This window comes from Peromyscus californicus, unplaced genomic scaffold (assembly GCF_007827085.1).
Source record: "Peromyscus californicus insignis strain IS unplaced genomic scaffold, ASM782708v3 Scaffold_11__1_contigs__length_118956290, whole genome shotgun sequence".
Classification (NCBI taxonomy): Eukaryota; Metazoa; Chordata; class Mammalia; order Rodentia; family Cricetidae; genus Peromyscus; species Peromyscus californicus.
The window spans coordinates 100,463,905-100,479,146 of NW_026294402.1; the positions used below are offsets into that span (position 1 = coordinate 100,463,905).

Here is a 15,242-nt window from a genome sequence, read left to right on the forward strand (position 1 = left end):
TTCTACTTGTTGTTAATTCAGTAACCCCAATTCTGCATGCCTCAGTTTCTCTATAAAATGCCATGCTAATACACTACAATCTCACAAGGTTTTGTGGGGGTGATGGAATTGTTTCCAGAGTTCGCAATATATCCAAGGCACTACGCAAATTTTAATCTTTATTAGGTAAACAAGAAGAAAATCCTAGGGCTACAAAAATCCTTCTTGTAATGGTAAATTCTGCAGAATTTCGATAAGGAAAAAAAAATGCAGCCTGGTGGCCTAACTTACACACAGATGCACTCCCACAGGCCCTCAGAAAAAAAACAATTCTGCTGTGTTTGTGCATGCTTATCTGCAGAGGGCTTGGCGCCTCTTTATGAACCGCTTCATTCCACACTAGCAGGCCAGGCCTGTCCTCCCTTCTGTCTGGTGAGGTCACTGGTTAGGGTTCCAGGGCTGGGAAGGCAGAGGAGCAGCACAGTGTGTGAGCAGCACAGTTTGTGCGCATTGCCACATGCCAAGGAAAAACAGAAAACCTTAAAATTCCTCCTGCTTTTTCCTGTGAGAACCTCTTGTCTTTTTTGCCTAAATAAGTAGAAATAACTGTTTTAAACAGATTTCACCCTTTTCCCCAAAGACAGGACAAATATTTCTTTTGGACTTAATTTTTCTAGGTGGCTCTTCGATGGTTAGAACATTGCGTATGGGCCATTTTGTGCTCTGAAACAGGAGTAAGCAGAAAGGACTGGCATACTGAAGAAAATCCCTGCATCCTTTGAGAATTACTACAGCCAAACCACCTGCAATCTTGCCCTTTAGTTTTAGTGATATTATTCTGGGCTTTGTGTCCCTAAGTAGGTGTATTGTAAGCCAATTATAATTAAATTTAATTAAAAATTTAAATACCAGAATTGTACCACCAAAATTATTTGAAAATAACTCTCCAAAATAATGATGAAATTTAACTTGTTTTCAAGTTTGGTGAATGAATATATTTCCTCATTTGTAAATGAAGAAATGCCATCATCAACCACGGGGACACACTGGTAAAAGTCAGCTCTTTGGTGCAGATAATCAGAGGCTGATGTGACAACAGAGTGTCAGCTAATTAACATTCCAGGGATGGCTCTGAAGCCAATTCTGCCATCAAATACAGATTTAAGTATGAGCACATGTACATTCAAGTTGAATATGAGACAGCAAAGAATCAAAATCAAACTACATGTTCAAGAAGAGGTCAATAGCTAATATAATTGTTCAATGAAGGGGACATTATGAGAGTGTTTAGAAAAATCAGGATGTAGTTTATAGCAATATGGACAGTATTAGACATAATAAAATGTGAAAATAGGATACACAATTGAATACAGCTATGAAAACCAATATGCCTATGGGAAAGACAAAGAATGTATCCAACACTGAAAAGAACTCAGTTTGATAAATTGTTTGAAGCTTTATGCTCAAATTTTATTACCATTCTATGGTGCCTTTGAGGATTTTTAAAGAAATAATATCCTGGAGTGACGATGGGGACAGCAACAGACAGATGTAGATGCTGTAGGCCTCTACCCATACCAGACACCAGAATCACCCTTCAGTTGTGACAGTAAAAAAGGTCTCCAGACATTGCAGCTAAATCCTCAGAACCCACATGGTGTAAAGAACACCAACTCCTGAGAGTTATCCTCTGCCTTCCACAGGCATGATGGTTATTGCCACACACACACACACACACACACACACACACACACACACACACACACGCACGCACACGCACATACACGCACACACACGCACACACACACACGTATGCATGCACACTAAATAAACAAATAATTGTACAAAAATTTTAAATTCATTATTTTGGGGGCAATCTAATTAGTTTGACTCCTCAAACTAATGATTGAATACGTCTAGGATGAACATTTACAGGATGCATTTCTAGTGAGTTCCCAGGTGCTGCTGCCATGGGGAAGAACCCTTACTGTGAGAGTCCTTTGGACAGTTGGTCTCAAACTAGAGCCCATACAGAAATCCATGTGGCCCCATACCGTGGGACTGGGGATGAGCCTGGTGCAAGCCAAGGCAGGTAGAAGCAGCAGAGGGAGAAGCAGGGTGGCAAGACAGGCAGTGGTTGGGTGTCCTGTGGAAGAGGGTGCTGTACAATGAGCTGCCAGCCCACAGGGAACCACACGATTCTTTAACGGATAAGATTTCTGACTCTCCCTCAAGCCTCTCCATTCAAGGACAGAAAAGTCAGCCATCAGCTGCAGGAATTGTATTATAATTGAGTAATAAACATGGCATATGGAGATACTCATCAAAGTTATTAACTAATTTGTACCATGCACCTGGAACTTATCAAGGTTCATCTCTCAGTGACTAAAGGTTTGGAATCACAACTGCCTCCGAAGGACAGTACATCATACCAAAAGTTCTTAGCAGTTTTTGGTGACTGGCTACACAAGATTTGAGAGGGAAGGGAAGGAGGAGAAGGGAAGGGAAAAAGAGGAGAGGGAGTGGAGGGGAAGGGAGGGGACACAGAGACAGAGAGACATAGAGAGAGACTATGATTTGAGACTCAGACTTATTTATGGGATAAAGATACAAACATGTCATCCCCAGGTCTGAGACACTATCCCCAGGCCATCACGACCTACCCAGTCCTCCATGGGAATCCCCCCCGCATGCTTCAGAACTTTGTTGGAGTACTATTTACTTTTTATCTCCTGATGAAGATGTGAACAAGTATTTCTTCAACCAAACTGAACCTCACCATGGCTGCAAGTGTCTAGATTATTCAGACATCTGGAAAGCCAAATGAAAAGCCTTTCTTTCCTTCTGGATCACTGTCATTATGACAGTGATGATGGCTGCAATGAAGTCCCCCTCTCCCGCTCGCTCATCTGCTTTCCCTGATCCATTTCCAAGACTTGGAAATGTTCACCTCTAACAAAGCCATCACGAGTGACAATTTCCCACTCTAACACACTGCCAAAATGCATTTTATTCTTGTTTATAAGCCAGACGAGAATGGGTTCCTATGCCTTGAGGACAATTGTAATCCCCACACCATTAAATGAACAAACAAAATCAACAACATCCATTAAAAAGAGCAGGAATTTAATTCTATTGTTCAGGCTATGCCTACATGAGAGTTTAAAATTGTTTTAATGAAATCACAGACAGGCTTAATGCTTAGACGTCACAGTGACAAACGTCTATGTTTACTGTGTCTCTTCCTTTTAAAGCTAACACATCTTATTTTTCAACTAATAATTGATTGACTTTTAAATTCATCACTGTAGATTTTACAAAAGCTAGTTTGTCTGTTTTAAAAATAAAGTTCAAATGCTTATATTTATGAAATACTTATGAGGACATGAGTGTTAAATCCAAGGAAAGGAAGAGCAATCCAAGAAGCTGCTAAGAATCAATACTGTAGTGTGAAATTCACCCTTTTTTTCTTTTTTCTTTGCATATTCTAGCCATGCATATGATACATTGGATACAATACTTAAAATGCCAACATTCTGGCCAAATGATGATTTTGGAAGATTCTAGATGCATAGTTTGAATGGCTGAGTAGTCTGTTTGAAATTTCACATTTTTTATTTTTAAATATGTATTTATTTTTCTTTTATGTGTATGGGTATTTTGCTTGCATATATGTCTGTGCATCACGTGTGTACAGAGTATGCAGATGCCAGAAGAGAGTATCCAATTCCCTGAAACTGAAATTACAGGTGGTTGTGAACTGCCGTGTGGGTTCTGAGAATCAAACTCAGGTCCTCTGCAAGAGCAACACATGTTCCCTGACACTGAGTCACCTCTCCAGCCCCTCACACTTTCAAATGAAAATACAGACATCTCTGTGTATCTTGTGTTTTATTATCTTACATATCAGTTTGTTTTAAACTATTAAAATCTGGACATTACAATATTGAGAGTAAGCTATGGGGGAGTCTCATACTCCATCATTTCTGGGTGTCTCAAAAATAAAACCTAAACCTTCTCATGTAAGCACAGATTCGGGGGCAAGTTTACAGGTGTTTTGATCTATTCTTTGCTCTGATATTCTCTATACTTTCTTGTTCTGTATCATACCAACCTTCTAAAATGTATACTCTAAAGGCCTCTTAAATTTCTTTAAGTGCATCATGGACATTTCTGAGAGCTTATGTCAATGATTCCCTTAGTAGTGCCTGTCATCCACTACAACTTCTGTTGGAATACTAGTCACTGGACCCACCATCCTGAATTAGCAACAAAACTTGCTTCAGATACCAACTTGAATTATTTAATTCTCTACTAGACAAGGCTCCAGATGACTTAAAATATTCCATCATTAGTTCGTGGTCTTACCGGAAGTGAGACTCGCCATTGCTTCAGATCCATGGTCGTCTCCATAGTGACTAACTAGCGTATGTGGCTCCAGCATTTGGTTTGGAATATAAACCAAATGGTCACCTCCATCATCCTCCAACATAAAAGATGAGTCTTTCCCAGCACTCAGCTCTTGGCCAAGAAGGCTGTTCTCACTTGCAGGAACCTCATGCAACTTAGTAGTCAATCTAGATGAAGACAAAGAAAGTTTTAGGCTTAGTCCAAATGAGTTGGAAAGACATACATAAAATATCCAAACATTTTAATATGGTTCTTTAATTACTTATTAAAGGAGATGGGGGTGGTATCTCAGTTGGGAAAGTGCTTGGTTTACAAGCATTAAGACCTGAGTTTGATCCCCAAGAACCCACATGAAAAAGCTGATGGTAGTAGTGTCTGCTTGGAATCCAAGCACTAGGAGGGAAAGATGTGTGGCTCCCTGGGGTTCTCTGGCCAGGCAGCACAGCCAACTTAGTGAGCTCCGGGGCAGTGAGAGACCCTGCCTCAAAACCAAAACCAAAACCAACCAAGGTAGATGATGCCTGAGGAAAACAGCCAAGGTTGTTGTCTGGCCCTACACACACACACACACACACACACACACACACACACACACACACACACACACACACACACACACATACACGTATACACACACACACATGCATATACATGTGCACCCACACATGTGAACACATATATGTACACACATATATACACAGAATAGAAAAAAATGGATGGTAAAAAAATTCTAAATTTCAATCATTCCTTCGGAATGAGCCAAGTCTGATTTGCATAGAGTTGTCAATAAATGATGAGGAAGTCATTCATCAATCAGCCACAGGAACAACCTTATTATACCTCAGACTGATACCAATTATCACAGAAAATGGATGTTTAATGGACAAAGTCCTGTTCTGAGAGGAATAAGGTTACAAGGAGACTCTTGAAATGGGGCCAGCATTTATATTGACAGTTTAAGAGGTCTTCTTGATATTTTAGAATTACATTTTTATTCAGATGATAACAGCAAACATATATTAACATATTCTTGGTAATGTCATTTTAATTCAATATTTGTAGTTGTGTTTAATACTTGTGTTTGGTATCCAGAGGTATTATTTAGGGGGCTGGAGAGATGGCTTAGTGGTTAAAAGCACTGACTGCTCTTCCAGAGTACCTGGGTTCAATTCCCAGCAACCACATGGCAGCTCACAACTGTCTGTAACTCCAGTTCCAGGAGACCCAACACCCATGGCAAAGCAGCAATGCACATAAAATAAAAATAAATAAGATTTTTAAAAAAGAAGTATTAGTTCGCTATGGGGCAGAACAAATAGATGTAACATATAAAATGATATTGCCACAGCCCATGAAGGCCAAATGACATCATGACACACTGCACAGATGATGGTCTTGTATTTGTGTGTGTGGACCCATGGTACGAGCGCAGGTTGTCATGTAACAACAGAGGCCAACTGGGCCCAGGTGCATCTGCGGCATGTGCCAAATTTTGGTCTTCACAACTTCAGCTTTAGAAAAACAAAATCATTCATCACATGAAATTAGCAAGGGCCTATTTTTGTCTGATTGTTTAGATTTGGTGTGTAAAGTTGTTTGGGTTTAATAGTTGGATAAGAATCACAAGGGTCATGGTATGTACAGTGGGGCTTGTGTTTGTGCATGCTCAACTAACAATGTAATTATCTGCAGCCCTTTTTAAAAGAGTCTGTGGCTTATTCAATGGGAACCACTCTACTTGACATTAATGTTATCTTCCCTAGGGGTCGGCTGTTGGACACGTCCTTGCTAAACTACCAAAGAAATGGAACCTAACATTAGAGGAGTGTGCACTTGCATGAATACTGGTTGCTTCTGATACCTAGAAGAAGCCATATCTTCTCTGAGAAGCTGCCTTGTTTAAGGCAATCTGAGATAAGGGAGTTAAGTAACTATGAGCCAAGACCAGCTATAGCGAGGGATCCAAGCTCAGTGAAGCGCCAGCTAAAATCAACCGCTAAGGGCTATTCTCACAGTATTCCATGGGCTAGATTCAGCCAATTAATTGTTGTATTTTTACTGTAGATAAATACTAGTGAAAATTTTTGGCACATGCTGTTGTATTGAAGTCTTCTGTGGGATGCTTTGAGGTTGGAACAAGGACTCAGATGCAGACCCAGACTTAGTGAAGTGAGACACTGGGGTAGCTGCCACAGTGCCTTAGCAGAGGTATAAAAGATACAAAAAGAGCACTGTCTGTTGATGGTTTTGAGGTGACATGGTCTTTCTCTGTAGCCCAGATTGGCCTTGAACTCACAATTCTCCTGCCTCTGCTTCCAGAGAACTGGGGTTACAGGAGTGTAAACAAAACAAAACAAAACCTCAGACTGGAAAGCATGCTTGACGCACGGTTGATGCTGTGGAAAGTGGAATCCATGAAGAGCCTTTATCTCAGAGACCTTGTTAGCTTCCTTTGCCTAACAGCCTGCCATGGCCGGTTACACACCCACCAGTCAATTACCAAGCCCTTGTAAACAGAAGCGCTCTGCTACCCACCGGAGGCTGCTGTGCAGCATGTCTCCCCTCTCTAAACTGAGATGCCTGCAGTCACCCTCTAGCATCGGCGGTGGGTACTGATTGAAGCCACCTACGGAGAGAACAAAGTTAGAGTTTGATTTCAAAACTAGAAATTGGGTTTTCTGGGCGATGAGAACCCCAACAGGAATCCTCTCAAAGCAATAAATGTTAGTAACACATGTCAAGAGAATTTGGCTGCAGTGAAAATGGAAAACACTGGCAACTTTAGAAATGGCACTCATAACTTGAGCTTCTACGGGTGTCAGCGGCCAGAGAATTATTAGGATCACAGGAAAGTGCTCAAGGTGTTCGGGGAAGGGCTAACCATGATGCAGGTTCACACGAGTGCTGCATGCCTGTGCTAACATAATCTGAGAGACAATCTATCCTGATTCTCTACGGCTTTTTCTCCCAGACTTAAACTGCTAGCTCAAACATAGAAAAGACGGTGTCTTATTACATGATATCATTTCTTTGCTTCTGCACCAATAAGCACTGATTTCCTATGAGAAAAGGAATCACAGAAAGGATTTTAACTTACTGACAACACAATACATCTCTTTAATCTCTTTCCATACAGCCTGTAAGTTGCACAGTACTGTGATCTATAATTTTCCCTCTCATTCAGGAAAACAAATTTTAATGAAACAAGACCCTTGGTTATTGAAGATCCGAGGCTCCAAGAAAAGCATCTCATAGTTTTATTTTGCTGATTCTGGGATATGCTTTATTTTTTTTTTCTATTTGTCTAAAATGAGAATGTCTCTGATCAATTCCATTTGCCAGTGGCTACTGTGGAAGGAGGAATCATGACATCGCTGTTACCTCTGTATACAGAAAAGCAACAATGCACAGAACTGGAACTTTGGGGGGAAATTCTCACGGGACCAGAAGATGCAAGAGCAGTCATCTAACTCTGACAGTTGAAGTGGGTTCCTGAAGACAAGGAAGGCGGGAGTCAACTTAAATCAGCTTTGCTCATATGCAAAGCTATGGCCCAGCCCAGCAGGACCAGACCGGAGATGGTTTGAGTTTATTAAAATTGATGCATTGTCAGCCATCTGGACGGCACAAAGGACAAGACTCTGTGGGGAACGATGGACAGCCATGCCTCTGGACAAGAAGTTAAATGTCTAAATGTTTACTGTTTGTAAGAGTCTCTTTCAGATGAGAAGTTGTTTGGGGATGACCTAGCCACCTACTGCCCAGATGTTCCTCACATGTGTGCACTGGAGTGACATATGGTGGTAAACATCTGAAAAACATGACTATAAAGTAAAAATTTCTAATCCAATGGAAGGGTTGGTATCAAAATTTATTTGGAAGCATTGTTTTGATTCATCTTTATGGCAAATGAGAGACCATGTTAGGTTTAAAAGCAATAATCTAGCATTCCCAAGAGGCTGCTCTTGCCTGGACTGCTGGTAGTATGTTGTATAAACTGGACATGCAGGACCCATAGGAAAATAACCATTGAATTTGCCAAAATGGGGCAAAATGGTTCTTCAGGTTCCTGCTTTGCAGAGGAGACTGCCAAACATTCTACAGGACACAGGGAGAAGTGACTAAAAAACTCTAGACCTATTGACTGAAGATGGATGCCCCAACATTGCAGAGGAACTTTGGGTGACTGTCCAGGCAGCCAGCTGTCTCTGTCATTCTAGATTTTTGGAAGTTTCTTACAATGACCTTCTTATTTACTTAGGTAATATTATATCCTTCTGGGGTCTTTGATGTGGTTGAAGACTAGATAGTTATAATTTTCCTTGGTTATGATAAAAGATAAATTAGATATGAAACTTCAGACTCACAAATATAAGATAGATGACAGAATATTTTCTTTAATTCTGCAAAATACAAATAGACTAGATATTGTAACTGTAATTCTTGCTTGATAACTGTTCTATTATATGTAATTTTACTATGTTAAAGTTAAAACCTTCCTTTTTGATTATATAGAAAAGGGGGAATGCCAGGGGATGTCTTTCTGTATGCTGTGAATATGTGTTGCTCCCATTGGCTAATGAATAAAGTTGTTTTGGCCTATGGCAAGGCAGCCTAGAGGCAGGTGGGAAAGGAGAGAGATAGGAAGAGAAAGGCAGAGGCAGGAGAGACGCCAGCCACCACCTAATGAGAAGCAACATGCCAACAGACCGGTAAGCCACAGAACATGTAGCAAAACATAGATTAATAGAAATGGGCTAATTTAAGATATAAGAGCTAGCTAGCAAGAGGCTTTCCATAGAACATACAGTTCATTTGGTCTATGGAATATAAGCCTCTGTGTGTTTATTTGGGACCAAGTGGCTACAGGACACCAGGGTGGGAGAGATTCATCCCAACTGCAGGGCTGAGCAAGACCAGAGAAACTTCTGACTACAGATGGGTAATGTGTTCAACAGTTGAATATGAGTCATAGGAAACAGGCAGAGTCCTCCTTACAGTGGAGAATATACCCAGAGGATACTATTCCTGCTGTGGGACATTCCCTCAACACTAGGGAAACAAAGTTTGCAAACTCGCTCTAAACCTGACAGAGTCCCATAAAGAATAGCATCAGTTCCATTTGTGGAATCATCCAGAAGACAGTTTGCTATGGTTTGAATAAATGTTCCTCAGAAGTCCATGAGGTTAAGACTTGGTGTCTCGGGCAGAGTTATTGGGAGATATCCTATACTTTAGGAGGTAGGCCTAATGGGAGGTCCCTAGGTCATTGGTGTGTACCCATGAAAGTGCCTCAGGACTCTTCCCTTCTTCTCTGTCTTGCTTCTTAGTTTTTTACAGAACTAAACCTGTTCTTTCCCACACCCCAGCCACAATGTGCCAAAGGTACAAAGAACCAGGCTGCCTGACTCTGGACAGTCAATCACAAACATGATAAATAAAAAACAAACTTATCCTCTTTATAAGCTAATTCAATATGAGGCAGACTAACACAAATGTTTCATCAACATAACTTCTTGGTATTTGGGGGCTGGGTTTTGTTTTGTTTTTTTGTGGGGGGAGGGCTGGATGTCCATCCTGTGAATTGTAGAATAGTAAGAGAATCTCTAGCTTTTACCTACTTGACGCTAATAGCACTTGAAAATTGTAAGAATCAGATAAGAAAACTGTTCAGGATATTTCCAACTGTCTCCTGGAGGCAAAATATCTCACAAAGAGAGAGAAAGAGGTAGAGAGAGAGAGAGAGAGAGACAGAGAGAGAGAGACAGACAGAGACAGAGAGAGAGAGAGAGAGAGAGAGAGAGAGAGAGAGAGAGAGAGAGAGAGAGAGAGAGAGAGTTTCTCCAGGGAAGTGTTTTCTTACACCATCTGTGGTAGGGAAGAGGTGTGATTTCTAAACCTTGGCAGGCTGACACTGTTGCTCTGCCATTTCTGATGATACAGAGTCCACTGATCATGCACTTGTATGCTCCAGCAATCATCGTCAAGTTCCTTTAAAAGCTTTATAGTTTTTACTCTTAATTTTTGAACTTAGCACTCACAGGTCAGTTTGTGGGCTGGCCCGTATCCAAAGGGTAGCATATTGCAGCACACAGGACTGCAGCTTAAATTGTGATCTGTGACCCAGGACACTGGCATTACTCAGGTGCCTGTGAGGGACAGTCTCAGGTTCCACCCTAACCCTGCTGAACAGGAAGCTGCCTCCAGGTCTGTAGGATTCCTATGGGACATGATTGGGTCATCACATTCTCACACAGCTCTCCACGATGTGCCAAGATTAGAAAATAAACTCATTTAAATGCTCAATCCATACTTTCTAAGAGCTGTTAGGATTTTTTTCAGGCTAAACAAATACAGCTTGGAAGACCACCAGTCACTCTGTGATTTCTACTACACAGATTTTGGCAAGCTACCATGACAAGCTCTCACCATCTTACACCCAAGGCATAAGCAGAATACATTCAGGATATGTTCCACCTTTGCCCCCAATCACTACCTAATTTATATATTTGGATTCATTTAGATTTCATGATATTGATCTTAGGTTATCAATACTACTACCAAATACTATTCCAAAAAGAAAGTAACCAAATAATGACTTACGTCTAATAGAGTATACAAATGGCTTCAGAAACTTTACAATATAATTCAGATCTGGCTTATGCATTCTCCCAAGCTGTATCAGATGGTGATCATGTGGGTAGCTGGCTAATTGTTCCATCTCATCTGTTTGTGTGGAGCCCAGAGAAACCACAAATATGACATAGCCTTGACATTTGGCCCTCAAAGCCAGAGTCTTCACAAATTCCTTCTCCTCATGATTCTCTCCAGCTGAAATCACAATGATGACCTTGTGTTTTCTTGGATTGGGGGTTCCTGGAAAGAGACCCTCCATGGCCCACTGTAGGCCAAGACCAATGGCGGCATCTCCATTTAGTTGTTGGAGGGAAGTGTGGATGTAGTCCTTCATGATGGATTGGTGGTCATAGGTTGTAAACTCAAACTCTGTCTTCACCCTGCTCTTCTTTCTGGAACTCTCTGAGGGAGAATAGCTCAGCAAAGCAATTCTATCACCAGAGTCCGAGGCTGAAGGGTTTGAAGTGATGTGGAAGCCATCGATCACTGAGCTCACCAATGCTTTCATGGCTTGGAAGTCATCGTTGGCTATATTATGGGAATTGTCTAAGAGGAATGCTACATCCATGTATGAATTTTCAGGAAATAAAGTCTCTTCTGCACAAGTATTTGGAAAACACTTGTCTGAGAACACACAGAGAAATACATCATGGGATCAGTGTTAGCATAAGACACTGAGAGCTTCTAAGAATTAATGATCATATCAATACTTCTTCTATTTTACATCATTTAAATTAACAGAAAGTGGTCAATGTCTCAATAATGTTGTGGCAACTAGCAATTAACATCAGGGTGTCTATGGTGAAAGAAGATTTAGGTGGCATGTGTCTCTGAAGTCCACAATTATGTCCAAACTCACAAAGAAAGTATTTTAGTAGTTTAGAGGTTCTTAACACAAACTACAACACTGTCCTAGGAAAGATTGCCCCAACCAGGTAATTTTCAAAACCAGTTTTCACTTTCTACAGAAACTCTAGAAACTAATTAGAGATTGGAATTCTGACATAGTGCATTTTCTAAAAATTGAAAATAGAGCCTACTATTCTAAATAGAAATCTCCCACAAAAGCCCAGTTCAATAACTCTCTGGGAAGGCATTAAGCCTCCTGCACAGTCAACCTTCACAGAGGTCTTACCATAGCAAAGTGTGCAGCGCCGAAGCCTTTCCAGGGGCTCATAATTCCCAACCGGAGGAACCGGAATCACTTGAAATGTCCCAGTATCATCAAACTGCATTGAAAAAAGAAGCAAATGCTGTTTGTACACTTGAAACCTTTACTGGGAAATTATATGCTCATCATGAGTAAAAGCTTGAAAAATGACTGATATCACTATCACTTTGAGTTGTAATCCTTTGGTTTATTCAGTATCACATAAACACACACACACACACACACACACACACACACACACACACACACACACACAGCATCAACATCCCTATTTCATGATAAGGATATATTTTTTAATGTGTTTGGATGTTATGCCCGCATGTCTGATGCCCTTAGGGGCCAGAAGAGGGCATTGGGGCCCCTGAGATTAGAATAACAAATGATTGTGAGTCATCATGTGGATGCTGGAAATCAAACACAGGTCCTCTGAAGGAGAGGAGCGTTCTCTTAACTTCCAAACTCTCTCTCTAGCCTCAGTCTTAACATCTCTTGTTTCCATGGCTGCAATGCTGGGCTAATTTTAACATGTTTCTATGTGTCACATGATGGGATACGCATAATACCAGCTTCTAAAGTTGGGCCCTTCGGAAAATTTTCATTTGTAGGTTTCCACCAGTCACTTTGGGTGGTGATACCAGAACCATTTCTACTGCACTCCATCAAAAGGGTTCACCTTCCTAATGCCACATGGACCTTGATCTCAAATGATGATAGACTGAAGAAAGTGTGTTTATTCAAACTTCTTGCTTGTAACTCCTCCATCTCCATTGTCTCTCCGATGACTGCTCTCATTCTTTTCCCATCTGTTTCTTGATTACTGTTTTGCTTTACCATTCACTGAAATGCGCAATACGCAACACTCATTCATTAATCCGTTGATTCAATACCTAATTCGGGAACATTTATTTTTATGGTCCTGTGCAAAGCAGATGCTGTTATCACAGTGAGAAGAACATATCACTTCCAGATGGTGATGAGGCTACCCCTCAACCCACAGCAATGCTCAGGGTTGTTTTTCCCCCTCCCTCAGATCACCGAAGGACCAGAAAAGCCACACCCTCTGCCTTTCTGTAAAGTACTGAGTGTCTGAACATACTTGTAATCATTTCAGCTGGTTGAAAGTTGTATGTTATTCCTCTCCTATGAACTTGGACATTTGGGCCTTACTTAACAGTTGATCATTTTTGTTCCCATGTCTAAAGACTACATGCTCACTCAGTAAACCAAGAAAATTTACAGGAGTAAAGACATGCTCTGCCTTCATTTATTCATGCATCCAACAAATATGGATTTGATTCAGCAAATATGTATTAGATGCCAACAATGTTATAGGTAGAGATTTGATATTAGGGATAGTGAAATAAACAGAACAGATAAAAACACCTTTGCATTATGCTCTAGTGGGGTACACCTGTCATAAACATCAAAATAAGTATATTATCTAATATGTTGACAGGTAATCATATCCCTTTAAAATGGAGTAGGGTCATGAGGATGGAAAATGCTAGGCACCCTTTAAATGAAATCCACCTAGAAAATGAGAGAGAAAGAGAAACTGAGAAGGGGTTGCCAATGAGGTAAGAGAACACCCAGGAAGATGAGATGCTGCGAAGGCTGACCTTTGATGTAACTCATTACCCTCTTAGTCAGAACAGCTGTGATTACTCACAAGCAACTCTCTACAAGGTTGGCTCTGTTGACCTTTCTCATAGGAGGAGGAGGGGGAGGGAGGGAGGGAGGGAGGGTCATTAGACCCTCACCAGAGATTCCAGACACTTCTGCCCTTGCTACCTATTCCAGTTGTGTGTAATTCTGCCCCAACTGCATATGGTTGTGGGAGGTGCTAGCCATGTAGGAAGTGACCATTGACTGACCTACATAGTCATGGAGGAGGGATCATCCACACCTGGATGAAACTGCTTAGTGATGCAGTGGCTTGGGTGTCACCCACACTCAGTTAAGTAATTCTTCCACCCATGCACCTGTAAGCAAACCCTTGTCCGTGTTCCTGGGCCCAATCCCTTGTGTTAGCTACGTTTTGTTGCTGTGATAAAATACCATGACAAAAAGCAACTTAGAGAAGGAGGACGATTCTTTGGCTGGTGGTTCCAGAGGCTTAGAGTCCAAAATGGTGAGGAGACATGGCTGCAAGCAGGAGCAAGAAGCTGAGAGACCACATCCCAACCCTAAACACAACAGGAGACAGAGCAAACCACCCAAGGGCTGAGAGTACAAGCTCTCAAAGCCAACTGGTTGACAGGTTTCCTTCCTTCCAGCGAGACCACACTTCCTAAAGGTTCCATAGCCTCCCCACACAGTGCCACCAATTGGGGACCAAGGATCCCAATTCTGAGCCTAGGGTAGATTATTTTTTTAATTCAGACCACCACAACCCTCACGCATATATGTACCTATATGGAAGCCCAATAAACTCATTGGTTCACTGAGCTAGACTGGGTGAGTTGTTGCTTTGGTTTGTCCCTGGTATCCTGTCTGAGGTATATAGTCATTTGTTCACGTAAGGTGTCAGTGGAGACAAATGTCTCCAAGAAAATCTAGGGTCAACAATTTTCTTAACATTGCTAATAAATTATGTGGGCTGAGTGTGGGAACCAGCCCCTGAGGATAGAAATATTGAGAACATTGTTGACTGAAAAGAGCACTTTGGGGACAGTAGTAGGAATAAAAATGGGAATAGGATTTGTTCAGTAAAGAATGTAAGAGCCAGGTGGTAGTCTGTGCATGGTCTCAGCCCCCAGGATGGTGAAGCAAGATAATTTCTTGACTCAGTGAATTCAACTTAAGCAAAATATCAAGATGGGGACGGGGAGAAAGAGAGAGAGAGGGAGCAGGGAGGGAGAGAAAGAGAGAGAGAGAAAGAAAGAAAGAAAGAAAGAAAGAAAGAAAGAGAGAAAGAGAGAGAGAAAGAGAGAAAGCGAGAAAGCAAGAAAGCAAGAAAGCAAGAAAGAAAGCAAGAAAGAAAGAAAGAAAGAAAGAAAGAAAGAAAGAAAGAAAGAAAGAAAGAAAGAAAGAAAGAAAGAAAGAA

At 41.2% G+C, this 15,242-nt stretch overlaps 1 protein-coding gene across 1 annotated transcript in view; it reads right to left on the reverse strand.

Moving 5' to 3' along the window:
- The window catches only part of Col6a5 (collagen type VI alpha 5 chain), a 100,610-nt gene that overhangs the window by 13,809 nt on the left and 71,559 nt on the right, over positions 1-15,242 (reverse strand). Inside the window, exons 33-36 of the mRNA XM_052730626.1 lie at positions 12,161-12,254; positions 10,993-11,649; positions 6,925-7,015; positions 4,348-4,556 (exon numbers count right to left, since the gene is read on the reverse strand). Coding sequence (XP_052586586.1) covers positions 4,348-4,556; positions 6,925-7,015; positions 10,993-11,649; positions 12,161-12,254 — 1,051 coding nt within the window. The remainder of the gene's footprint in view (positions 1-4,347; positions 4,557-6,924; positions 7,016-10,992; positions 11,650-12,160; positions 12,255-15,242) is intronic.